The 26,571-nt window shown below is 48.1% G+C and overlaps 1 protein-coding gene across 2 annotated transcripts in view; it reads left to right on the forward strand.

Annotated features, from left to right (window-relative positions):
- Positions 1-26,571, forward strand: part of LOC115174917 (midasin-like) — a 58,823-nt gene that overhangs the window by 21,688 nt on the left and 10,564 nt on the right. The window contains exons 31-78 of one of the 2 annotated variants that reach the window (XM_029733939.1): positions 422-552; positions 741-879; positions 1,050-1,179; positions 1,428-1,685; positions 1,893-2,090; positions 2,277-2,485; positions 3,758-3,880; positions 4,083-4,280; positions 4,409-4,516; positions 4,899-5,087; positions 5,184-5,273; positions 5,461-5,724; positions 5,875-6,142; positions 6,457-6,616; positions 6,816-6,932; positions 7,017-7,225; positions 7,383-7,531; positions 7,746-7,945; positions 8,098-8,327; positions 11,112-11,225; positions 11,371-11,500; positions 11,685-11,791; positions 11,908-12,041; positions 12,158-12,318; positions 12,584-12,704; positions 12,935-13,148; positions 13,236-13,479; positions 13,745-13,868; positions 14,822-14,989; positions 15,211-15,425; positions 17,151-17,556; positions 17,719-17,831; positions 17,997-18,666; positions 18,792-18,953; positions 19,127-19,409; positions 19,634-19,872; positions 21,095-21,190; positions 21,511-21,605; positions 21,840-21,964; positions 22,182-22,340; positions 22,549-22,732; positions 22,885-23,068; positions 23,293-23,446; positions 23,670-23,816; positions 23,939-24,065; positions 25,036-25,141; positions 25,342-25,457; positions 25,664-26,068. In XM_029733939.1, coding sequence (XP_029589799.1) covers positions 422-552; positions 741-879; positions 1,050-1,179; positions 1,428-1,685; positions 1,893-2,090; positions 2,277-2,485; positions 3,758-3,880; positions 4,083-4,280; positions 4,409-4,516; positions 4,899-5,087; positions 5,184-5,273; positions 5,461-5,724; positions 5,875-6,142; positions 6,457-6,616; positions 6,816-6,932; positions 7,017-7,225; positions 7,383-7,531; positions 7,746-7,945; positions 8,098-8,327; positions 11,112-11,225; positions 11,371-11,500; positions 11,685-11,791; positions 11,908-12,041; positions 12,158-12,318; positions 12,584-12,704; positions 12,935-13,148; positions 13,236-13,479; positions 13,745-13,868; positions 14,822-14,989; positions 15,211-15,425; positions 17,151-17,556; positions 17,719-17,831; positions 17,997-18,666; positions 18,792-18,953; positions 19,127-19,409; positions 19,634-19,872; positions 21,095-21,190; positions 21,511-21,605; positions 21,840-21,964; positions 22,182-22,340; positions 22,549-22,732; positions 22,885-23,068; positions 23,293-23,446; positions 23,670-23,816; positions 23,939-24,065; positions 25,036-25,141; positions 25,342-25,457; positions 25,664-26,068 — 8,873 coding nt within the window. The remainder of the gene's footprint in view (positions 1-421; positions 553-740; positions 880-1,049; positions 1,180-1,427; positions 1,686-1,892; positions 2,091-2,276; positions 2,486-3,757; positions 3,881-4,082; positions 4,281-4,408; positions 4,517-4,898; positions 5,088-5,183; positions 5,274-5,460; positions 5,725-5,874; positions 6,143-6,456; positions 6,617-6,815; positions 6,933-7,016; positions 7,226-7,382; positions 7,532-7,745; positions 7,946-8,097; positions 8,328-11,111; positions 11,226-11,370; positions 11,501-11,684; positions 11,792-11,907; positions 12,042-12,157; positions 12,319-12,583; positions 12,705-12,934; positions 13,149-13,235; positions 13,480-13,744; positions 13,869-14,821; positions 14,990-15,210; positions 15,426-17,150; positions 17,557-17,718; positions 17,832-17,996; positions 18,667-18,791; positions 18,954-19,126; positions 19,410-19,633; positions 19,873-21,094; positions 21,191-21,510; positions 21,606-21,839; positions 21,965-22,181; positions 22,341-22,548; positions 22,733-22,884; positions 23,069-23,292; positions 23,447-23,669; positions 23,817-23,938; positions 24,066-25,035; positions 25,142-25,341; positions 25,458-25,663; positions 26,069-26,571) is intronic. The other variant, XM_029733940.1, reaches the window with a different exon arrangement.

Here is a 26,571-nt window from a genome sequence, read left to right on the forward strand (position 1 = left end):
CATTAATGGTCACAATTTAAATCAACTGTAAGTTATGAACCCTCTTTTTTTATTTTTTAGTATATTTTTTTTAACCATTATTTAACTTGGCAAGTCAGTTAAGAACAAATTCTTATTTTCAATTACGGCCTAGAAACAGTGGGTTAACTGCCTTGTTCAGGGGCAGAACGACTGATTTTTACCTTGTCAGCTCGGGGATTCGATCTTGCAACCTTTCGGTTACTAGTGCAACACTCTAACCACTGGGATACCTGCCGCCCCTAAACCCTCATAAACCCTTTATAAGGCATTAAGGTACTTCATCATTTTATAACTCACAGTAATTGAGTAAAAAAAAAAAATGCTTAAAGTAAAATGCTATTTTAGTACATGATACAGATGGCCAGGTCCCACTGACCTCCCGCGTCGTGTGTTGGTACAGGCGGATGCTGAGGACGGCAGGTTGTTTGAGTGGCACGATGGGCCCCTAGTCCTGGCCATGAGAGAGGGAGGGGTATTCCTCATGGACGAGATCTCCCTGGCTGACGACTCTGTGCTGGAGAGACTCAACAGGTACACACACCCTGACTATGTTCCAATATCCGCACTAGTGTACTGCTTAGAATCCCTGCCCAATACATCACTTCATTCTGAATGGTATACTAGTGTGGATATGGTAATAGAGCCGCTTTCTCACAATAGTTAGCGTATAACACTTCATTAGTTATCGTTGACGTCTGACCCTGCTCTGATTGGTTCAGTGTCCTAGAGACGGAGAAGTCTCTGTTGTTGGCAGAGAAAGGAAGTGGAGATGACGATGACGTGGAGCTGATCACAGCAGAGCAGAACTTTCGCCTGGTTGCCACCATGAACCCTGGAGGAGACTTCGGCAAGAAAGAGGTAAACCGTAACAACAGATGAACCAGCAGGGCGGGAGTCTAAACCGGCCCCTAAAATTACATCCTATTCAATTTCTGCCTCTGGAGGGGACATACAGGGCCACAACCACTTCTGTTTGTTTTATAGATGATCAGTCCAACTTGTTAACATTTCTCTGTGTGTGTGTCCAGCTCTCTCCTGCGCTGAGGAACAGGTTCACAGAGATCTGGTGCCCTCAGAGTAACAGCCGCAGTGACCTGGTGCAGATCATCCAGCACAACCTGAGGACCAGCCTCTCATTGGATGACAACGATCGCCAAGGTACTCCTCTCCTCCACACACCACAGACAGAATACATCTCATCTAGGAGTAGCATTTGATAGGCTAGAATAGTCTCCCTAGCTGTACGTATCTCATTTGAGTGTAAATCTCTTCAGTTTTTGTTGTTCTTAGTCTCAAATGTGTTCATAGGTACACACCATACCCCACTGTATTATTAAGGTCATCCATTTCTATTTTACTTCCTTGTTGTAGCTATCTCTCACTATGACCTTTGACCCCCAACCTAGGAGGAGACATCGCCGAGCTCATGCTGGACTTTATTGACTGGCTGACCAACCAGGACTTTGGGCGGCGCTGCGTGGTCAGCGTGAGGGACATCCTGTCCTGGGTCAACTTCCTCAACCTGGTGTGTGAGCGTGACGCCGACGGCTTCATGACCATGGGGGACGAGGGCGAGGAGGAGGCTGAGTGGGACCTCCGGCTGGACACGGTCACTGCCTTCATCCACGCCGCGTGCCTGGTCTACGTGGACGCCATCGGCTCAGGTCAGACACCAGGCCACTAGGTCACAGTACACTGCTTGTTGTTGTTGTTTATAGTGATGTGGAAATACACAGCAAATGTTCTGGTGCTTTCGTAAGGACACCAAACTCCTAAGTTGTGCATGTGTAGGATGCTTCATGATGCTTAGTAGGCCTCAGTGCTACAATCACATGATCTCACGTCTTTCTCTCCTTCTTGGGATGTCACAGGGACAACAGTATCTGCTGCGGAGAATGCCCTTGTGGCACGCAGGGCCTGTCTGAGCTTCCTGCATACCAAGCTGGGTGGGATCACCAAGCTGGACCAGGAGATGCTAGACGCACTGAGGGTCTACGACACCAGCCTGCTCAGGGAGCCCCAGTGGGGGGACGACTTTTTTGGCATCGACCCCTTCTACATCTCCTCAGGTGGGGACACTTTTATCCTAGATTAGAGCATGAAGCATCCCAAATGGCCGTTGGACCCTGGTCAAAGAGATAGCACTATATAAGGAATAGGGTGCCATTAAGAACCCAACCCTTGACTAGAGCGTGTGGTTTATTATGGATCTGTTTTTGTAAAAATGGAACTGAATGTTTCCTGTGTTCTGCTAGGCCCGGAGAGTGAGAGCAGGAGCCTGACTGACTATGCCCTAGCAGCAGGCACCACAGCAGTTAATGCCCAGAGGCTCCTGAGGGCCCTGAAGCTGCAGAGACCCGTGCTGCTGGAGGGCTCCCCTGGCGTGGGCAAGACCAGCCTGGTGGCCGCCCTGGCAAAGGCTTCTGGGAACCACCTCGTCAGGATCAACCTCTCGGAGCAAACTGTAAAAAACTGTTCACAAACTTTCACTGGGGCTCTTTACTATGATAATGCAAATTTTGAATGTTATTGTCTGGATTACTATATATTTACATGTGTACACCTCAGGAGGTTGGTGGCATCTTAATTGGGGAGGACGGGCTTGTGGTAATGGCTGGAACAGAATAGGTGGAATGGTATCAAATACGTCAAACACATGGTTTGATGCCACTCTATTCACTCCATTCCGGCCATTATTATGAGCCGTCCTACCCTCAGCAGCCTCCACTGGTGAATACTATGTTGTATTGTTACATAATGTCTGAACTTTTTAAACTATACTGAACATGTAGAGTGTTGTTTCATGAGCTGAAGTAAAAGATCCCAGAAAACGTTCCATACAAACAAACCATTTATTTCTCTCAGATTTTGTGCACTCATTTGTTTACATCCCTGTTAGTGAGCATTTCTCCTTTGCCAAGATAATCCCTCAACCTGGCAGGTGTGGCATATCAAGAAGCTGCTTAAATAGCATGATCATTACACAGGTGCACCTTGTGCTGGGGACAATAAAAGGCCACTCTAACGTGCATTTTTGTCACACAACACAATGCCACAGATGTCTTCGGACAATGAACACAGTTGCATTTTATCGATGTCAATTTGAATGCACAGAGATACCGTGACGGGATCCTGAGGCCTATTATTGTGCCATTCATCCGCCGCCATCACCTCATGTTTCAGCATGAAAATGCACGGCCCCATGTCGCAAGGATCTGTACACAATTCCTGGAAGCTGGAAATGTCCCAGTTCTTCTATGGCCGGCATACTCACCAGGCATGTTACCCAATGAGCATGTTTGGGATGCTCTGGATCAATGTGTACAACGGCATGTTCCAGTTCCCACCAATATTCAGGAACTATACACAGTCATTGAAGACGAGTGGGACACAGGCCACAATCAACAGCCTGATCAACCTTTTATTTAAAGGTGTCTGTGATCAAAGGATGCACATCTGTGTTCCCAGTCATGTGAAATCCATAGATATTAGGGCGTAATGAATTTATTTCAACTGACCGATTTCCTTATATGAACTGTAACTCAGTAAAATCTTTGAAATTGTTGAATGTTGCGTTTTTATATTTTTGTTCAGTATAGATTTTATAGGTACATGTTATTGTCATATTGTTTTAAATGCATAATATTTTGAAATGAAAAGCACCATAAGGGAGGAATTAAAAACACCAGTGATGGCACTCTAAACCTATGTATGATGTAATTTCCTTTCCTGACAGGATGTGACAGACCTGTTTGGGACCGACCTGCCTGTGGAAGGAGGGAAAGGGGGAGAATTTGCATGGCGCGATGGCCCTCTCCTGGCTGGACTGAAGGCTGGACACTGGATTGTCCTGGATGAGGTATGGAATCATGTTTTTTTTTTTTTAAATATTAACTCACCAGTTAATAGACATGTCAACTTGAGAGGGAATTTGCATTGTTTCAGGTTACATCAATTCTTGAGTGGGACTCCAGAATAGAATAAAGCTTTAGGAGAAAGCAAAATATGTATGACACAATGTTTGGATAATGACGCATCTATTTTTCTCTACTCCTGTGTAGTTGAACCTGGCCTCTCAGTCCGTGCTGGAGGGGTTAAACGCCTGCTTTGACCACCGTGCTGAGATCTACATCCCAGAGCTGGGCATGAGCTTCCAGGTACAACACGAGAAGACAAAGATCTTCGGCTGCCAGAACCCCTTCACTCAAGGAGGGGGGCGCAAGGGCCTGCCCAAATCCTTCCTCAACAGATTCACTCAGGTAAGATATAAAGAGCTAGCCAAGTATTTTAGATATATTATGTATTGATATGTTGAATAAATAGTATGGTTGAATATATATTTTAGTCTTTTTGTGAAATTGTATTGGAATTTCAACTGTTTTCTCAGGTGTTTGTGGATCAGCTGACCAGTGAGGACATGGAATTTATAGGAGACTCCATCTTCCCGAATATTGACAATCAGATCATCTCTAAAATGGTGCAGTTCAACAACCGGGTAGGTAGAGGAGTCCTTTTACAGTGGCTCCCATTTTATCTCTTTCAAAACAACTGGTTGTAAAAAGACTTGATAGGCTTTTTTGCTCTGTGACCATTGACTATTGGGAAGATGACATGTGTCCAAATTTGACCCCGCTGTTCCAGCCAAGGACAATGGCCACCAGCCTGTAGAGCAGCAGCTGATGTTCCTTACATTTATAGCCATTAGTGCATGGCAAAATGACCAAAAACATATTTAGTCAACTAAGTCATTTTAGCTGTCTTGAACACCATTTTGCCTAGCCACTAACATTGCTTACCACTGTTCCCCTAAAAAGACAGTAAAAAGAACAATTCCGTTTCGATGGACAATAAAGTTGTATTCTATTTGATTTTGTCAGCTGGTCCTTGATGTATCTGTGGAGAGGAAGTGGGGTCAAAAAGGAGGCCCCTGGGAGTTCAACCTGCGCGACATGTTCCGCTGGTGTCAGCTGATGCAGACCGACCAATCACCAGGGTTCTTCAACCCGGGTCAGCACGTGGGGTTGGTGTACGCTGACAGGATGAGGACCAAGGCAGACAAGGCACAGGTATGTAGACTACAACTCCTGTACATATGCACTATCTTTACTCAGTGGGTTTGTGTTCAAACTTCCTGTTTATCTCATCACATGTTTTGTCTTCAGGTGCTATCTGTGTTCAGGAAGGTGTTTGGAGAGGACTTTGAGCCTTACACCGGATCAAGACAATTCCACATCACTCCACTCAATCTGCAGGTCAGTCATGTTGCAAACTCCATTCAGTTTTGGGTTGAAAGATATTATCAAGTAATGTTTTGAATGAATCATATGTGCTGGCTGTACATGGTATCATATCGTTTCATTCAGAGCTAGCTATACACATAGTGAATGAACCCTTCTCTTCGTCCTCCTCTCTTCGTCCTCCTCTCTCCCTGTCATCCAGGTGGGCTTCTCTGTCCTCCAGCGTAGCGGTGGATCCCCCGTGGCCCTAGACCCCCCTCTGTCTATCACCCACCAGGCACTGCGGCCCCTGGAGTCCCTGATGAAGTGTGTGGAGATGGGCTGGATGGCGGTGCTAGTGGGCCCCACGGCCAGCGGGAAGACCAGCCTGGTGCGCCTCCTGGCCCTGCTCACCGGACACCGCCTCCGGGTCATGGCCATGAACAGTGCCATGGACACCACCGAGCTGCTGGGAGGGTTTGAACAGGTAACCAGTCCAGTCTAGTCACAGAGTCTCAAAGAGAGACCAAGCTGGGAACTAAATATAGTAATCAATGTAAATCCTTTGGGATTATGAACACTCTTGATATCTTAATATTGAGTGTTGTATTACAAGCTGGTTGGGTCTGTTTTCCAGGTGGACATCGTGCGGCCATGGCAGCAGGTGCTGGAGAACGTGGACTACATCGTTGCCATGGTAACGCGGCGAGGCCTGATGTCATTGGACGGGGCAGGGGTCCAGGACACAGAGTTCCTGCTGAAGACCTGGAGCCTGTTCTGTCGCTGGCTGAAGGAGGAGGGCCTGGAGAGGACCGGGGGGACGGTGACCTCTGAAGCCCTCAACAAACTAGAGGTCATCATCCTCCTGCTGCAGAAGCTCAACACCAAACTCAAGGTGTTCACAGGTAATGTCTGGAACAGGCAGCATCCTGAGGGTGAAGCTCTCTCTGGAACAGACTAACACTAGAATCATAGTGATGGTGTATGAGTAGGTGATTTATGGAATGTTTGAATTTAAGAATTACAAACTTTTTGGTGCTAATGGGTCATTCTATGCTAGGTCATTCTACACAGACGCTGTGAGCAAACTAACCATAACATTTTGCTCACAGCACATGTCATTGCGAGAGGAAAATGTTTCCCTATATCTTCATGTGATGAACTCTGAATGAGCAGTATAAACACCATGTACTGTGTCCCTCACCCTCCCTCCCTCCAGACATGTCCAAGCTGCAGATGGACTTCACCCTGCTGAAGGAGCGTCTGGCCCAGCTGCAGGACGGCTGGAGTAACGGAGGCTTTGAGTGGCTGGACGGCATGCTGGTCCAGGCCCTGCAGGCTGGGGATTGGCTGCTCATGGACAATGTCAACTTCTGCAGGTGAGGAAAGCAGCCAATAGCAGGACCTGCGTCTTAAATGATCACAATATAGCTAATTATACCACTAAATGTGTCACTGAAGGTAGTTGAGGATCTTGGTACAGTGTGAGTAAACAGGTCTTCTCACTTGTGTGAGGCTGGATGGCACCAGAGTGTGTTGCAGAAGGTTAATGGGTGTTGTGTTTCTGTTTGTGTTAAGCCCCTCTGTGTTGGACCGTCTGAATGCCCTGCTGGAGCCCGGTGGGTGTCTGACCATCAACGAGCGTGGGGTCATCGACGGAACCACTCCTTCCATCACCCCACACCCCAACTTCAGGTACAATACAAAGGTTTGCACACACACACATATCAACTCTGTTTGGACAGGCCAGTCTCAACTCATCATCTGGCCTGACTCTAGGTTGTTCCTGACCATGGACCCAGTGCACGGAGAGATCTCCAGAGCCATGAGGAACCGAGGGGTGGAGATCTACATCCCAGGGGAACACGAGGGGGTCTGTTGGGACACTCTGGACCTGAAGACTGTTCTCCACACTGCTGGTGTGACAGGAGACTGTGTGTGTGACCTGCTGATTGAAATACACACTGATATCAAAGCTACCATTTGGGGTGAGCGCTGAGGGAAACCTCTCCAAAATATGTAGTTTCAGTTGGACATCAGCTATAGTTTGCATGTCCCTTGTTTCTTCAGATAAAACAAAGGTATCCATAGAATGACTCCTCCAGTATAAATCTCTTATCTCTTCCTTTCTCTCTGTCTATCCAGATTCCCCTGCATCATGTGTCTCTTCCCTGCTCCACGCTGCAGCCCTGCTGTCCTGCCAGCTGCAGAGAGGGGTGGACCTGCCCAGTGCCCTGCAACATGCCTGTGGGGAGGCCTACTCCCTCTGCCAGCGCACCACCGCCATCCAACGGGTACCAACCAACACCACCTTGTCTATTATAGAACATCCTCTACTCCCACTGCTATAACCTCAACTAGCCTGTCTCTGTGATGTAATATACACTGATGACCAGCCTAATACAGTGATATCTCAGTCCAAGACCCTAGTTATGTTCATATTATATTAGGTTCCTAGTAGATTAATTGAAGTCAGTAATAAAGAATGGAGTTTTAATGTGGTTCCAGCAAGCCCAGGAGGTGATTGAGCGCCACCTGTCCATCCTGGACACAGAGGACTGGGGCAGCGGGCTGCTGTGTGCCGGGGTGTGGCCCGACGGCTTCCCCTCAGCCCTACTCTCCACCGAAGACTCCTGCTTCTCCTCGGTCCTCCGCGACGGACAGGTCCTCTCCTTCTGCCTCAACACACTCAGCATGCAGGGCAAGAGGTGAGACTCATAGATTACAGGTCGGACATAGGCGTTTCTCCTGATCATGTGACCAGACCTGGAAAAACGGTTTATAACTAGGCCCCAGAGTTGTACCCGGTCTTATTGTAGCTGTAATGCAAACGTTTAGCTTGACCTGTGTGTGTGACCAGGAGCCGTCCTCTGAGCCTGAGTGACCTCCAGAGGGCTCTGCAGAGTGGGGCAGTGCTGCACGAGGGCCTGGTTTTCTCCGGCGGCGTGGTGGACCTGGAGGAGGACGGTGACACCCTGCGCTTGCTGCCTACCGCCGTAAGGCTACTCACCGAGAGGGCCTCGCACTCAGACTGGATGCTCCGCACCGCCTGGCTCTCCAGCCTGGCCAAGAGCTACAAACACGCCCCTGGTATGGAGCTCATTCACTGCCCTTCCATCAGCTTTTTATCTTTTTGGAGCTTTGTTGCTACCTACCAAATCAAATTGTATTTGTCACATGCGCTGAATAAAACAGGTGTAGACCTTACCGTGAAATACTTACTTATAAGCCCTTAATCAACAAGGCAGGTCAAGAAATAGAGTTAAGAAAATATTTACTAAATAAACTAAAGTAAAAAAATGTCATAAAAAGTAACACAATAGAATTCTATAACAATAACGAGGATATATACAGGGGGTACCGGTGCCGAGTCAATGTACAGGTTAGTTGAGGTCATTTGTACATGTAGGTAGGGGTAAAGTGATTATGCATAGATCATAAACAGCGAGTAGCAGCAGTGTAAAAACAAAGTGGGCGGGGGTGTCAATGTAAATAGTCTGGGTGGCCATTTGATTAATTGTTCAGCAGTCTTAAGGCTTGGTGGTAGAAGCTGTTAAGGAGCCTTTTGGACCTAGACTTGGCGCTCCGGTATCGCTTGCTGTGCGGTAGCAGAGAGAGCAGTCTATGACTTGGGTGACTGGAGTCTTTGACAATTTTTTGGGCCTTCCTCTGACACTGCCTGGTATAGAGGTCCTGGATGGCAGGAAGCTTGGCCCCAGTGATATACTGGGCTGTACGCACTACCATCTGTAGCGCCTTACGGTTTGATGCCAAGGAGTTGCCACACCAGGCAGTGATGCAACCAGTCAGGATGCTCTCGATGGTGCAGCTGTAGAACTTTTTGAGGATCTGGGGACCCATACCAAATCTTTTCAGTGCCCTCTTCACGACTGTCTTGGTGTACTTGGACCATGTTAGTTTGTTGGTGATGTGGACACCAAGGAACTTGAAGCTCTCGACCCGCTCCACTACTCGATGTGAATGGGGGGCCTGTTCCGCCCTCCTTTTTCCTGTAGTCCACGATCAGCTCTTGTCTTGCTCACATTTAGGGAGAGGTTGTTGTCCTGGTACCACACTGCCAGGTCTCTGACCTCCCTATAGGCTGTCTCATCATTGTCGGTAATCAGGCCTACCACTGTTGTGTCATCATCAAACTTAATGATGGTGTTGGCTTCGTGCTTGGCCACACAGTCATGGGTGAACAGGGTTGTACAGGAGGAGACTAAGCGCGCGTTGCTGAAGGGCCCCGGTGTTGAGGATCTACCCTTATCACCTGGGGGTGGCCCGTCAGGAAGTCCAGGATCCAGTTGCAGAGAGAAGTGTTTAGTCCTAGGGTCCTTAGCTAAGTAATGAGCTTTGTGGGCACTATGGTGTTGAACGCTGAGCTGTAGTCAATGAACAGCTTTCTCACATAGGTGTTCCTTTTGTCCTGGTGGGATAGGGCAGTATGGAGTTCAATTGAGTGTGTCATCAGTGTATCTGTTGGGGCGGTATGAGAATTGGAGTGGGTTTAGGGTTTCCGGGATGATGGTGTTGATGTGAGCCATAACCAGCCTTTCAAAGTACTTTGTGGCTACCGACATGAGTGCTATGGGCGGTAGTCATTTTGGCAGGTTACCTTCGCATTCTTGGGCACAGGGAGTATGGTGGTCTGTTTAAAACATGTAGGTATTACAGACTCGGTCAGGGAAAGGTTGAAAATGTCAGTGAAGACACTTGCCAGTTGGTCCGCGCATGCTCGGAGTACACATCATGGTAATCTTTCTGGCCCCACGGCCTTGTGAACATTGACCTGTTTAAAGGTCTTGCTCACATCGGCTATGGAGAGTGAGATCACACAGTCATCCGGAACAGCTGGTGCTCTCATGCATGCTTCAGTGTTGCTTGCTTCGACGCGAGCATAAAAGGCATTTAGCTTGTCTGGTAGGCACGCGTCACTGGGCAGCTCGCGGCTGGGTTTCCCTTTGTAGTCCATAATAGTATGCAAACCCTGCCACATCCGACGAGTATCAGAGCCGATGTAGTAGGATTCAATCTTAGTCCTGTATTGACGCTTTGCCTGTTTGATGGTTCGTCTAAGGGCATGGATTTCTTGTAAGCGTCTGAATTAGTGTCCCGCACCTTGAAAGCGGCAGTTCTAGCCTTTAGCTCGCTGCGGATGTTGCCTGTAATCCATGGCTTCTGGTTTGGATATGTACGTACGGTCACTGTGGCGACAACGTCGTCGATACACTTATTGATGAAGCTGGTGAATGAGGAGGTATACTCCTCAATGCCATTGGATGACTCCCAGAACATATTCCAGTCTGTGTTAGCAAAACAGTCCTATAGCGTAGCATCCGCGTCATCTGACCACTTCCCCTTGGTGGGATAGTCTTGACCGTAGATCATCCAATTAGTCTTCCAGTGATTGAACGTTGGCCAATAGAAGGGTATTGGCGGTTTACTCACTCGCCTATGAATTCTCACAAGGCACCCCGACCTTCACCCCCTGTATCCCTGTCTTCACGTGAATGACAAGGATTTGGGCCTGGTGCCTGATTACACACCTCCGATCCTTCGCATCGGAGGTGTGTAATCACTGTTCTGATGTCTAGAAGCTCTTTTCGGTCATAAGAGACAGTAGCAGCGACTTTATGTACAAAATAAGTTACAAACAATGCGAAAAAATGAACAAAATAGTACAGTTGGTTATGAGCCCGTAAAAAGGCAGCCAACCCCTCCGGCACCATTATTCATCCAGGGCCATGTATATGGTGTATGTTACTGTTTATGTCAAGGGACTGCTCTGTGGTCAGTGGAGCTTTGTTGCTATCTGTGTATTTGGTGCGTGTTACTCTTAAGGACTGCTCTGAGATCCGCTTGTTGTTACAGAGGTGGCACTGGTGCAGCTGGAGGCAGGGAACAGGGCTCTGAAGGCCATGTTCAGCAGCAAGCTGACTGTGAAGGGAAAGTGCCTCACTGAGCTGCTGCAACCACACAGCACAGGTAGGCTAAACTAACCGCTGTAACTAAACTATTTTCTAACACCCTCTCCAGGTCTTTTACACAAATATTACATATCATAACTCCCGTCAAAACAATCACTTTTCACAAGTTAAAAAATTGACATTAATGTTCATGTCGGTATTAGATGATTACAGGATTCTGGTTGACATGCGTTGGAACAAGCAGTACCTGGACATTCTGGCCAACACGTGTAACTTTGAAGACGAGGAGAGGTACATGGAGTTCATGGAGGCTCTCAATGCAGTGGCCAACAGGTATGTGTCTGGCTGTGTCCCTTATGGCGCCCTATTCTCTGTATAGTGCACTTGTTTTGACCAGGGCCTATAGGGAACCATTTGGGGTATATCCTCTGTCCGGTAGTCTGGCTGTTTTTTAGTAACTGGGGTTACATGGTGGCAGTGGTGTTGAGTAACCTGGGTGTGATGTGTGTCCTTACAGGATCATACTGTTGATGGACAGAGAGGAGAGGGCTGCAGTGGGGAGCTGTGCTATCAAGACATCAGCACACAACAGTGCGCTGAGGCTGGCCACTGCTTTCTCCAAAGGTACTGTGCTGCTTCCGTACAGCTCGACTTGGTGACTGTGTGCTTGCTGAAATGTAAAGGTTAATGCTAATATTGCTGGTGTTATAATGTTGCATATGTTTTTTTGACCATTAAAGGGACGGTGGACATTGGTCATCTGCCCCACCCAGTGCTGATGCACCTGCGCTCCTTCTTTGACCTGTGGGACACCTTTACACTGCAGGCCGTGCAGACTGGACAGCCCTACATATCTGACCATCTCATGTTCGAGGTTAATACCGTAGTAGTCATTGTAATTCCATTTTAGTTGATGTCTCTCATTCAGTAACCGTCATCAACCTGGGCTGAAATTCTGTTTGTAATAAATAGTATCTATGGTGTCCACAGATCCTGCAGCTGCTGCAGTGGAGAGACCGGTTCTGGCAGGTGTGTAACTCGCTGCCTGCCGACTCCCAGGGAGTGTCGGTCCTCTCGCTACACTGGCAGTGGGTGCAGAAACACCTCATCCTCCGGCTTCCACAGCTACTACTGGGAGATGGCACCCATGAGTGAGTAACACCTTCCTTTTTACCCAGGAAGTAGTATTAGAATCCTCCAATAGACCTTCTGGACAGTCGGATCAATGAAATTGACTTTATTGTAAAAGTGGTTTTGGTTGCGTCCCAAATGGCACCCAATTCCCTACATAGCGCCATATGGGCCCTGGTCAAAAGTATTGCACTATATATATATATATATATATATAAACACAGACTTTGTGTTTTCTACCCGGAAATGTAATGATAGCAACCCTTTGTTATTGTACTGTTCCAGTGGCCAGCAGGAGCTCCAGACTGTGTCAGCTGCCATCCAGACTGTCCTGTCCACCTCTGTCACTGTGGCTACCGCCCTGAAGGGCATCCAGAAAATACTGGGGAAACCCCTTCCATTCAAGGTAGAGAGAAAGAGAGAGCGAGAGAGAACATTTAAACCACTGTCTCAAACACCCACCTTACTCGGAGAGAGAGCATTCAACACACTATCTGAAACAAGCACCTATACTGTAAACTCTCCTATCAGTTATTGGAAAAACCAAGCCTTGATTTCCAGGCTTCCTCATGTTTAAGACTTGAGAGTATGGTAATACTAATATTAACCCGTCTGACTCATCACTGTCTCCCATAGCTGGAGTCTGTAGCCGAGTGTGCATCCCGGCTGAGGGTCCTGAGCAGGGCCCTGGACGTGGGCGACCTGAGGCTAGACAACACGGCCTCCCTGTGGAGACAGGAGCTGGTCCGCCTGCAGGGAGCCGCTCTGGGCCTGGACACCAAGGAAAGCCTGCTAGAAGCCTGGGGCCTGGTCTTGCTGGCTAACAACCAGCTAGAACCCCAGAACTCAGGTAACCTGGTGCTACATACTAAAGTTGTGTCAGTGTCTGTGTCATCCCTCTCTAACTATTCATTATTCAATTATATCCTGATCCCAGGTGTCCTAGAGAGGCTGGTGTCGTGCGTGCAGCAGCAGCAGGGTCACATGACCTCGTGCGGCCTACTGGAGGTGCGCTCCTCTATGCATGACGAGGGGGAGCAGGGAGACAGCGCCCCTCCCTGTAGGGAGGTGTTACAGCAGCTCAGCCGCAGGGCCCAACTCTGGCCTCTCATGGAGGAGCTGGCTGTACTCAACCAGCTCAGGCTCAGCACCGACCTGCTGCAGCTGGCTCTCACACAGGGGTAAGAGATGGCCACAGTGGGTCAATGGAGGATTATCTTGCTTTATTGAATTAGATTTTGAATCTATCTAGTGCTTCAAATGTATCAAATTCAAAAAGCTTCATTGTCTATCCAATTTACATTAGACAGAAAAGTATCTTTGGCACATTAAAAACATCACACAAAAGCACCAGTAATTACATAGAAACATGTGGTATTGTTAAATGTTTTATGTTGTGTCATGTAGTTGTATGGATAACTAACTACTGTGCACTTTTCTCCACAGTGACAGAGAGTCTGAGGACAGCCTGCGTCGCGAGGTCTCCCAACACCTGCGCTTCTGTCTCCAGTCCACCCCCATGAACGTCAGCCAGCTCCAGCCTCTCTGGTTCCTCCTCAGCAGTGACCGGGTCAGCGGTTCAACCAGTTTACCCTCAGTAGAATTGATTGATTGAGTTTTATTGTCCTTCAAGAGGACAATCCTGTATCTGTGCCTCAAACGTAAAGCAGAAGATCTGGTTTTGTGTCATGTAGGCCAGTGGTTCCCAATCTTTCTTGAACCGTGGCACACTTTGGTGGGCTAAAGAAATTGTGCGGCACACCTGAAATGTCCCTATGTATTTATTTAGTGGCAATGAACTGGATCTCATCGGATCCATACTGCAAATTATATTTTTTCTGTGACAACAGATTAAATGGGGTGTTTTTGAACTATTTTCATAGTATCTTACTCATGATGATTAATTTAAAAGCTTCCCGCAAATCCGCGCTAGAAATATTTAGGTGAAATAGTTCTGATAGATTTGGCTAAAGACCGTGGGTTTCTGCATTGTAAAGGAGTGACCATGCTCAGTTTGTTTCTATGGCAGAGGATGTGGTACAGCTAAAAGTAATCAGACTTGCCTGGTCTGATGGTTCTCACAGGCCAAGTCAAATTATACACATTCATTTGTTCATGATGCACACCCATTAAATGATACAAATGTAACAACAACAGCCTGAGCGCACCCGACTTGAAACGATAGATGTAACCATGTGCCATTCAATGTATTATATGACCGGACCTGGTGCTCGTAAGTCAAAAATCCATGTGCATTCCACAGGTCACAGGTTTATAAGTGAGTGTTCCAAAAACTAATAGAGATTAGGAGATGTTTCGCGGCACACCTGAGAGTTCCTCAAGGCACCCCAGTGTACTGCAGTGATGTAGTCTGCTTTTTTTCACTAATTGGTCTTTTGACCAATCAGATCAGCTCTGAAAAAGATCTGATGTGATTGGTTATAAGGACAATATCAGAATTGGGCTGCCTGTGTGCACGCAACTGTATTGACTTGACTGTAGTGCCTGCATTTCTCCTACCAGCCTGCGGAGGAGCTGCAGTTTGTGTGGTGTGATCTGCTATCAGAGGCCCTGGCGGCCCTGTGGAGCAGCAGTGTGACCTCTGACCCAGAGCGCTGGCTGAAGTGGGACCCCCTGTGTTCCGAGGGACAGATGACATCATCCAAGACACCTCTGTCACCTGAAAACATGGTAGGTTAGGTAGCTAATGTAACATCTATGTGATGTGAGAGGCTCACAGCTTGCCAACAAGCTCAATGTATGTTGTCTATGGAGATATGCATCCGGATTTTGGATCAATTCACATCACTGAAATGAATTTCCTGCTATTCTGTTTTCAATCAGTTATTTCTTGATTTGAATTTAAGTGTTCTAACTGAGGAGTTCACTCACTCTTTCTGTGTCTCCTCCAGGGTCCTGGCATGCTGAGCAAAGCAGTGTGGTCAAGGTGCATGTTGGGGGTTCTTAGCAGCAGCGAGATGGGGGGTTGGTGGGACCCCACGGGGACGTCCCTCCTCTCCTCATCCCGGGTCACCCTGGGGGAGTGGAGGGAGCGGACCCAACAGCTCCAAGACGTCACCGCCGTGCTGTGGGACAACATGGCTGTCCCTGCCCTGGCTGAGTTCAGGTACGCTCACTGGAGATGTTACCTCAAGCTTACGGAGAGGAATCACCTACCTACATCAAATGACAGAATGATGCACATAATATATGATTTGGGGGCTTGCACTGTACAGTACCTGACAAAAGTTTGGACACACCTTTTCATTCCAGGGGTTTTTATTTATTTTGCCTATTTTATTTTGACTATAATAGTGAATATATCAAAAAAATGAAATCATGTAGTAACCAAAAAAGTGTAAAACATATGAGATTCTTCAAAGTAGCCACCCTTTGCCTTGATGACAGCTTTGCACACATTCTCTCAACCAGCTTCACCTGGAATGCTTTTCCAACAGTCTTGAAGAAGTTCCCACATATGCTGAGCACTTGTTGGCTGCTTTTCCTTCACTCTGCGGTCCAACTCATCCCAAACCATCTCAATTGGTTTGAGGTCGGGTGATTGTGGAGGCCAGGTCATCTGGTGTAGCACTCCATCACTCTCCTTGGTCAAATAGCCCTTACACAGCCTGGAGGTTTTTGAAAAACAAATGAAAGTCCCACTAAGCACAAACCAGGTGGGATGGCGTATCGCTGCAGAATGCTGTGGTAGCCATGCTGGTTAAGTGTGCCTTGAATTCTAAATAAATCAGTGACCGTGTCACCAGCAAAGCACCATCACACCTCTTCCTCCATGCTTCACGGTGGGAACCACATGTGGAGATCATCCATTCGCCTACTGTACTCTGCGTCTCACAAAGACACGGCGGTTGGAACCAAAAATCTCAAATTTGGACTCATCAGACCAAAGGACAGAATTCCACTGGTCTAATGTCCATGGCTCTTTTTGGCCCAAACAAGTCTCTTCTTCTTATTGGTGTCCTTTAGTCGTGGTTTCTTTGCAGCAATTTGACCACGAAGGCCTGATTCACGCAGTCTCCTCTGAACAGTTGATGTTGAGATGTGTCTGTTACTTGAACTCTGTGAAGCATTTATTTGGGCTGCATTTTCTGAGGCTGGTAACTCAAATGAACTTATCCTCTGCAGCAGAGGTAACTCTGGGTCTTCCATTCCTGTGGCGGTCCTCATGAGAGCCAGTTTCATCATAGCGCTTGATGGTTTTTGCGACTGCACTTGAAGAAACTTGTAAAGTTCTTGAAATGTTCCGGATTGACTGACCTTCATGTCTTAAAGTAATGATGGACTGTCATTTCTCTTTGCTTATTTGAGCTGTTCTTGCCATCATATGGACTTTGTATTTTACCAAATAGGGATCTCTTCTGTATACCACCCCTACCTTGTCACAACAAAACTGATTGGCTCAAACGCATTAAGAAGCAAAGAAATTCCACAAATTAACTTTTACAAGGCATACCAGTTAATTGAGGCATACCAGTTAATTGAAGGTGACTTTCAGGTGACTACCTCATGAATTCTGGTTGTGAGAGAATGCCAAGAGTGTGCAAAGGGTGGCTTCTTTGAAGAATCTCAAATATAAAATATGTTTTGTTAACACTTTTTTGGTTACTACATGATTCCATGTGCGTTATTTCATAGTTTTGATGTCTTCACTATTATTCTACAATGTACAGAATAGTAAAAATAAAGAAAAACCCTTGAATGAGTAGGTGTGTCCAAACGTTTCACGTATACTGTATATACGGCAGCTGTTCATATTTGATATGACTATTTTCACTTTATAGCTTTAGTACTCAGTCTCCCCCTCTCGCGCTCTCTCTCTCGGTCCTCTCAGGGGTACTGACCTGCGGCTGCAGGGCGTGGTGCTGCGCCGGCAGCTACAGTCCATATCAGAGCTGCTGCCTCCAGGGCTGCAGGAGAGCTACACAGAAACCTGTGAGAGCCTGGTGGAGGACCAGGACCCTCTGGTGGCCGCCCAGGAGGTCCAGACCACCCTCACAGACTTCCTGCCCGCCAACCAGCTCCCCGAAGGCCTGCTAGACGCCCTACTCACCTGCCTTCAGCAGTTTGTCCAGAACAGGGTCCAGGGCTCCATCCGCGTCCAAGGCTTCAGCCAGCTGGTCCGCTCTGGGGTCTTCTGGGTCAACATGGGCCTGCTGCAGATCAAGACCTGGACCCCACAGACCATCTTCGACCCGGCCGTGAAGAGGGCCTACAAGCTGGACTACGCCCAGGAGGAGGTGGGCCACTGTCAATGCTACTGTCTCTTTTATCTTGTTAACACTGTATGGTACTAGGGGAGATGGGAGATATCAACAGTCTCTTCTCTTTTTAACATTGGAGTAGAGTGTCATTCTCTTCCCCTATATGTGAAGTTGAGGGTGCCTCTGCCTCTTTCCCAGCTGGCTTTGCTGCAGGAGGAGTGGAGAGGACGCAGTCTGTCCTCTCAGTTGCTGACTGGAGCTGAGCTGGAGGAGAGCAGCACCACCGATGGCTTCCAGCATCCTCGCATCAGGTGAACAACATGCATAATAACAGAAGAACTCACTGTGTCTGACCTAAAACACCATGACATGTGTTATGTATTGGCTACAGATGTTGATCAGATAGTTCTGGTTGACAGTTTTTTTTGCCAGATAGGGTCTTTCTAAACGTCATTGTCCCTGTGATGTTTCTGCAGGTACCTGTGGATCCGCATGCAGCAGGTGAAGGAGCAGATAGCAGAGCTCTCCAGAAAGCAGGCCTGCAGGCCCAACGAGCCCCAGTATGGCAGGCTGTTCCAGGAGCTGCAGCACTACCTCTGCAGCATAGGCCAGCCAGCCTCCATAGAGGATCTGCTCTCCCACCTGCTCAAAGCCCTCCAGGGGAGCGGCACCAAATCCAGGTCAGGGACTCAGGGCCTGCTGAAGGAGGAGGCGGTGTGGCAGGCCTCGCAGCACCGCTTCGCCCAGAGGCTGGCGGAGGAGTACCCGCTGTACCCTGACGTAGTGGGGCCCCTGAGGACTGCCATCCTCCAGCTGAGACATGGTATGAGACTGGTGGCATCCCAGGTGGCCTCTTCCCTCACCCCGATTCCAGGCCTACCCAAGCTGGTGTCCTGCCTGCTGGCCTTCCCCTCTGTGACCCCCAGCATGCCTTCCTACCTAGCCAGGGCAGACTACCTGTGCTCCAGGGGCTGCATGGATGTTCTGAGGGGCCTAGGGAAGCTCTTACCCCAGCAGGACCTGGATCACGTGGTCCCAGAGCCAGGGACGTTACTCCTGAACGCTCTGTTGTACCTGCAGTGCCACGCCCTCTCCACTGGTCAGCTGAGCCAGGACACACTCAAACTCTTCAGACACATCTGTCAGGTGAGTGTCACACGTTTTGATTGGATAACATGGAATGTCAACTTTTTGATTGGTGTTTGTGGTCTGATCCTATTGATTGACAGGTGGCCCAACCAGTGTTCATGTTTGTCGTGTGATATGTCTAGGCTCTGGTGAACGAGTGGGACGAGCAGGAGAAGCGTGCGAGGGAGAAAGAGCAGCTAGAAGCCAGTCTGTATCGCCACCGCAGCAGACTCCACGGAACAGGTCTGAGTGAGGACGAGCAAGAGGAGAGAGACTTCAGACGCTGCTTCCCCCAGTTCAACAAGGTACACTACAGTACAGTCTTTTCAGGGCTAGCCAATGTAATCTCGCTTTGGTTTATCACATTTTACTATCACCTGGTCAACTTCGCAACCATAACTCACCTGTCTCTGTCTCTCTCTCTCCTTCTTCTCTTCCTCTCTCTCTTTCCCTCTTTCTCTCTGCTCTCTCTACTTAGGACTTTGCTGACATCACCACCCAGCCCAGTCTGGAGGGACCTGCAGACAGAGGAGAGCCAGAGGAGGAGGAAGTGACAGAGGATCCCAACGAGGCTGGCTTCCTGTCTCCAGCCTGTATGAACACTGTGGTACAGGTCCATCAGCGCCTCTGTCTGGGCTACACCCAATCACTGTGGTACCAGACCAGCGCTCCCGCCAATCACAGCAAAGATCACATTCGAGCTCTGGTCTCCTCCTATCAGACCACAGCCCCGGTGATGTCACGCTTCTACCATCTCATGGGTGGGTAGTACACTTACTCACGCCATGTTTGTATTCATTTCTATAAAATTACACAACATCTGAAAATGAGATGTTGGGACTTTTAAGCCCTACCTACAGAATGATATCATGTAACTTAATCCTGCTTTTGTCTTTAGGATATTTCCATAACTCTACTGTTGGCTGTGTTAAGACATTGTGACTTTGTCTAAAACCATCTGTCCTGTCCCCCTTGTGACCCTCAGACTCGGAGATAGACCAGCAGCTGACAGGCACCCAGCTGTTTCTCAGCACCCTGCTCCAAAACACTGTCCAGGGGACCCCAGGCCCCGAGAGCCTGACCCTCCAACCAGACGGGCCCTATGACTTCTACCAGCAGCCCAACATGAGTGAGGCCCGCCTGTGTCTGCCTGTCCTGGAGCAGCTGGCCCTGGCCGTCGGACAGAGGCTGGAGGAGTGGCCCGAGCACCCCGCCCTAGTCCAGGTGAGAACCATGCAGAGTGGACCCTTCCACCAGTGCCAAATCAAATTTCATTTGTTACATGCCCCGAATACAACAATGTCTAGACCTTACCGTGAAATGCTTACTTACAAGCCCTTAACCAACAATGCCGTTTTAAGAAAAATAAGAGTTAAGAAAATATTTACTAAATAAACTAAAGAAAGTAACAGTAAAATTACAATAACAAGGCTATATATATACAGGGTGTACCGAGTCATTGTGCAGGGGTACAGGTTAGTCGAGGTATTTGAGGTAATTTGTACATGTGGGTTGGGGTAAAGTGACTATGCACAGATAATAGACAGTGAGTAGCAGCATAAAAAGGGGGGGGTCAATGCAAATCGTCTGGGTAGCCATTTGATTAGCTGTTCAGGAGTCTTATGGCTTGGGGGTAGAAGCTGTTAAGAAGCCTGTTGGACCTAGACTTGGCACTCCAGTACCGCTTGCCGTGCGGTAGCAGAGAGAACAGTCTCTAATAGGGTTGCTGGAGTCTTTATGCAATTTTTAGGGCCTTCCTCTGACACCACCTGGTATAGAGGACCTGGATGGCAGGAATCTTGGCCTCAGTGATGTACTGAGCCATACCCACTATCCTCTATAGCGCTTTGCGGTCAGATGCCGAGCAGTTCCCATAACTGGCGGTGATGCAACCAGTCAGGATGCTCTCTGGTGCAGCTGTAGAACTTTTTGAGGATCTGGGGACCCATGCCAAATCTTTTCAGTCTCCTAAGTGGGAATTGGCGTTGTCGTGCCCTCTCCACAACTGTCTTGGTGTGTTTGGAACATGATAGTTTGTTGGTGATGTGGACACCAAGGAACTTGAAGCTCTCAACCTGCTCCTCTACAGCCCCGTTGATGAGAATGGGGGCATGCTCAGCCCTCCTTTTCCTGTAGTCCACGATCATCTCCTTTGTCTTGATCACATTGAGGGAGGGGTTGTTGTCATGGCACCATACTGCCAGGTCTCATTGTCAGTGATAGGCCTACCACCGTTGTGTTGTCAGCAAACTTAAGGATGCTGTTGGAGTCATGCTTGGCCACGCAGTCGTGGGTGAACAGGGAGTACATGAGGGACTAAGCACGCACTCCTGAGGGACTCTCGTGTTAAGGATCAGCGTGGCAAATGTGTTATTGCCTACCTTTACCACCTGGGGGCGCATTCAGGTGTTTAGTGTTGCTGAGTCTGCCTGTCTCTCTGTTCCAGTTGACGGTGGTAATGGAAAGGATCATGGCCTTCAGTCTGGCCAGCCCACTGGCCAAGTTCCTCAATGGGCTGGAGATCCTGCTCAGCAAAGCCCAGGTGAGTCCTGCTGCTGCTCTCCCTTTCCAAGCCTGGTCCTAGAACAGTTTGTGCTGTCGTGACAATGACCAAAGGAGTTGACAAGACAGTACAAACTGATCTGGGACCAGGCTAGCTATCCTAGGAAAGGCTCCATGCACACTCCCTTGGGATATGTTCCAAATGGCACCCTATTTCCTCTATAGTGCACTAGTTTTGACCTGGGTCCTGGTCAAAATTAGTAGGATATGAAGGCAATGTGGTGCCTTTTGGGACGCAAGCCCATGTTTTCCATCCATGGCCCTAGCCCTGTTTAACCTAAGCCCCTTTACCCTCCTCAGGACTGGGAGAACAATGCCAGCCGCAAGGTCTCTCTGAGGAGGGAGCTGGAGCCTGTCACTAACCTCATCATCCAGTGGCGCAAACTGGAGCTCAAGTAAATAACAGATACCGCAGGCAGGGTTATAATCCTGGTTATGATACTATTGTGTATTTCAATGCACTATATCTTTTTATAATGTAATATCATTTCAGATTATAGTTATTGGAGTGTAGACAGTTGGTGACCAACTAGCATTCATTTTGAGTGACACTATAGGATAAAATGGGTCTGGTTTCATACGACCCACTAGAGTTGGTTAACCTTTTCTTTCTTCCTTGGCGTCAATAGCTGTTGGTCCAGCAGTCTGGACAATGCCTTGAAGCGGCACACGGAGAGATCCACCAAGCACTGGTTCTCCCTCTACCAGCTGGTTGAGAGGTACCAGGAGGAGCAGAGGATGGGCTCCAGCGCAGGTAACTATTGCACATTGCTGATGACTCTAGGTTGTCTTTGTTAGGCATCAAACGGAAGAAAACAGACTAGAACAGGAAGGGACTACATGGACTAGTCCAATAAAAAACACACATTTTTGTTCGTTGAAAAATGTTTTAAATGGTTTTCCATTAAATGCCTAATGAACACAGCACACAGGGTTCACCATGCTCCATTTCTTTGTCCTGTTCTGTCCAGTAGAGGGCGATGGTGTGGAGAGTCTGTCCCTGTCCACGGTCTCCTCCACGCTGCAGGCCTTCATGGAGGGCTCCACCCTGGGAGAGTACCACACCAGGCTAGTCATGCTGCTCAGCTTCCACTGCCACCTCCTCCTGGCCCCCAGTCAGCATGGACAAGGTGGGATGCACCGCAACGCCTTCTCACATAGATATATATATACACACACAGTCAGATTTACACACACACACACATATGGAGGCACGTACATAGTCAGACATACAGTACATGTGTGGTCTGCACTTAGACAGTCGACTGGCTGTCTTGGTGTTGACCTTTCAAACATGAGGATGTAGTTCTGAACAGGAAATCCTTCCTGCTTTCACAGAACCTCTCTGCCGTCTCCTATGGAATCTGCACAAGTACTACACACAGTTCTCAGAATGCATCCAGACCAAAGTCACTCAACTCCGCCAGCCCATTGAGAAGGAGCTCAAGGACTTTGTGAAGATCTCCAAGTGGAATGACGTCAGTTTCTGGTCCATTAAACAGTCAGTGGATAAGACCCATCGGTAAGGCTACCTGCCAAAACATATCACCATTTTATTGTAAAAAATAATTAAGTTCGACCTAACCTTTTGGAGCTTGAACTCAATACAGTAAGCACAATGTCTCCCACTACAACAAGTTCATTACAATATCTACCACTCTTCTGGTTTTCCAGAACCCTGTTTAAGTTTGTGAAGAAGTTTGAGGCGGCGCTGAGCGGGCCGGTTGCTCCGGCGCTGATGGAGCAGGGCAGCAGTGCCAGCCTGGACAGTGTGGATGCCAACGAAGAGAACACCCCACTCCACAGGGTTCATCATGCCCTGAAGAACACCCTCCCTGGCAGGGCCAGAGACCTAAAGGTACAGTACAGCCCTCTGTAGCCACAATGTTAATATGGCATTTATACCATGTCATGTATACCATGGTATCAATGTTCTGTTCCGACACAAAAACGTTCATGTTCTGGCTCATAAAATGACAGTTTGGACCAGTATTTCCTATCCACAAAGAGCTTCTTCAGTACATTCTTATGAAATTGGCAATGACTGTGCTTGACATGCTGTATCCGTGATATGTGTTCCAGAGTGAGTCCCCAGAGGAGGGACCGGCGGGTGTGGAGCCCTCGTCTCTGCAGGGCCGCCTGCCCCTCCTCACCAGGAAGATGAGGAAGATGTGTGTGACGCTGGTGAAGAAGAACCCTCTGCCAGAGCTCTCTGAGGACCTGGACGTCTTCACCGGTAAGGGTTGGAGAAAACCTGGTGTCACAGGTTTTAGATGAAGAACGTCTGCTTGTGCTGCCTCATTGAGAATCCATCATGAATGACCATGAGAAAAACAAAGGCATCAAATGTTTTGAATGAGAAATGTTTTCTTAAAATGTACTACCTCAGATTAGATAGTGGGGGAAAAGGTCTCTCGATGATTATAGATTTGACTGTAAGATATTTGTCTTTATTTCAGGGGAGATCATCAGCAACCTGCGCGACCTCCAGAGCCTCACGATCGACCTGAAGGCCGAGAAGGAGAAGCAGAAGTCAGAGGTCAAACACATCCTCCAGCAGAAGCAGAGAGCTCTGTCTGACCTCTTCAAGATGCTGGCTGAGATTGGTGAGTCTCTAAAGAGAACTGTTTATCCCAAGTATAGCCAATGTCATTGTGGTAACACTGTCAGTCAACACTGATATTGTGCAGTATTTTAGTTTACTGATGGTGCTGCTGTCTTTCTGCAGGTCTGTCCTACCGTAAGGGCCTGAACTGGAACAGGACAGCGGACCCAGAGGAGACCCTGTGTCTGCAGCCGCTGGAGCTGCAGACCGCCCTGGCTGCAGTCAGGACCCAGGAGCAGGCAGAGAAAACGTAAGACAAGACACACCCACCTGGCTGCTACAGACCATACCTGGAATATTAGACAATACACTTTGAGACGCTGTTTAGTAGGTCATTGAATAGCTGTGCAGTAGGTCATTGAATAGCTGTGCAGTAGGTCATTGAATAGCTGTGCAGTAGGTCGTTAGAATAGCTGTGCAGTAGGTCGTGGAGTAGCTGTGCAGTAGGTCGTGGAGTAGCTGTGCAGTAGGTCGTTAGAATAGCTGTGCAGTAGGTCGTGGAGTAGCTGTGCAGTAGGTCGTTAGAATAGCTGTGCAGTAGGTCGTTAGAATAGCTGTGCAGTAGGTCGTTAGAATAGCTGTGCAGTAGGTCGTGGAGTAGCTGTGCAGTAGGTCATTAGAATAGCTGTGCAGTAGGTCGTTAGAATAGCTGTGCAGTAGGTCGTTAGAATAGCTGTGCAGTAGGTCGTTAGAATAGCTGTGCAGTAGGTCGTTAGAATAGCTGTGCAGTAGGTCATTGAATAGCTGTGCAGTAGGTCGTGGAGTAGCTGTGCAGTAGGTCATTGAATAGCTGTGCAGTAGGTCATTGAATAGCTGTGCAGTAGGTCATTGAATAGCTGTGCAGTAGGTCATTGAATAGCTGTGCAGTAGGTCATTGAATAGCTGTGCAGTAGGTCATTGAATAGCTGTGCAGTAGGTCATTGAATAGCTGTGCAGTAGGTCATTGAATAGCTGTGCAGTAGGTTGTTTGAATAGCTGTGCAGTAGGTTGTTTGAATAGCTGTGCAGTAGGTCGTTAGAATAGCTGTGCAGTAGGTCGTTAGAATAGCTGTGCAGTAGGTCGTTAGAATAGCTGTGCAGTAGGTCATTGAATAGCTGTGCAGTAGGTCATTGAATAGCTGTGCAGTAGGTCATTGAATAGCTGTGCAGTAGGTCATGGAGTAGCTGTGCAGTAGGTCGTGGAGTAGGCGGTTGACTGTGGCATGGAACTGTCTGTTTCAGTTTGTTTACTGAGATGAGCGCTGCGTGGGACGGCTGTCAGAAGTACTTCTACCGCTCGTGGGCCCGCAGAACAGCCATGATGACTGCCCTCCAGAGCGCTGCGAAGGTGAGAGACTGAAAGGAAATTACCAATTGCAATTGAGAAATGTTATTGTGTTTCTAAATGGGGTCTAAACCGTATAATTACGTGCCATTATTATAGAATCTCCATGGTCTTAACGCTGTCTGGCGCAGCAAATATGAATAACTGTGTGCTGCAATTGGAAATTCTTGTCTGACGTTTTGAATTGTTTGCTTGTTTTCCAGGAACTGGGGATTGGGAACATTGATCGTTGCCGAGGCTTCTCCTCCCACCTGTTCAAGCTGCTGCTCAGACAAAGGCGACGCCTGGCCAAGCTCACAGAGCAGTGGGTCCACCTCAGGTGAACCTTAACCTCTAACCTATGACCTTTAAGCTCACACCTCAGAGCTTACCATCTGGATAGAGTATCTCTGAATATAGCTGCATCTGACATGGCACTCTGTTCCCTACAACGCCTTATAATATTTAGGATACCGCCTGAGTATCTTCAACTGTAGTTGTCTTTCTCACACTCGTTTTGGCTTCTATCCTCTCAAACGCATACAGGAGGCTAACAGCCAGCGTGCAGGGCATCCAGGCTCACCTCCAGTCCCACAGTGAGGATGCGGGTGGCCTTCCCCCCCAGGCTTCCCTCCAAGGCTGGGTGATCAAGGCCCAGGGCCTGGCAGGGCAGTGTGCCACCCTCCTCCAGCAGCTATCCTGGGTGCTGCAGTGCTGCCCCGAGGGCCCCCAGCAGACGGAGGGGGTAGACGGGCAGAGGGAGCCCACCCTGAGGTGCCCGTCCCCCATGGCGGCTCAGAGGCAGCCCCCTGGGTGTCTGCTGAGGAGAGGAGACCCGGCCTGGAGCCAGCTGAGTCGGCATGTGGTGGACATGTTGGGTCAAACCCAGATCCTGAAAGAGGAGCTGGATGCAGTGGCACTGCAGTCCACACAGGGGGCGCTGCACTCCTGGTAAGGCCTAGGAGCACAAGATAGCATTACACAGGAATACTGATAGCATTACACAGAAATACTGATAGCATTACACAGAAAGAGAATTGAGCTTTTGTCTTCATTACATTTCTTTTAAGATATCCTCTATATTGAAATCAGTAGTTCATTTTATCTTGTTAGATTTTTTTAAAATAATTTAGATGCACTATGCACCGCCATTTCCTGGTTGCTAAAATTAGAATAGTTTGCCTAATTTCAGTTTGTGACAAAACAAGCAAGTATAGTGTAGAGAAACATTGTACCATCTAAATCGCTGTGAATTTTTTTTCTATAACCCAAAATATTGTACTTTCAGCTGTTTTAACCTGGTGTACAAAACCGAAAGTAAAGATGCAAAAAAGAAACCTAAGAACAGGAAGCATAGAAGTAGCGCACATAGAACAGTTCTACCGCTTCTTTGACTTGCTTTCAATGAGAATGAAACATCTATAACACACATTTCTATGTGAATTTGGTTAGGT

The sequence above is a fragment of the Salmo trutta genome, chromosome 35 (genome assembly GCF_901001165.1).
Source record: "Salmo trutta chromosome 35, fSalTru1.1, whole genome shotgun sequence".
NCBI classification, from domain to species: Eukaryota; Metazoa; Chordata; class Actinopteri; order Salmoniformes; family Salmonidae; genus Salmo; species Salmo trutta.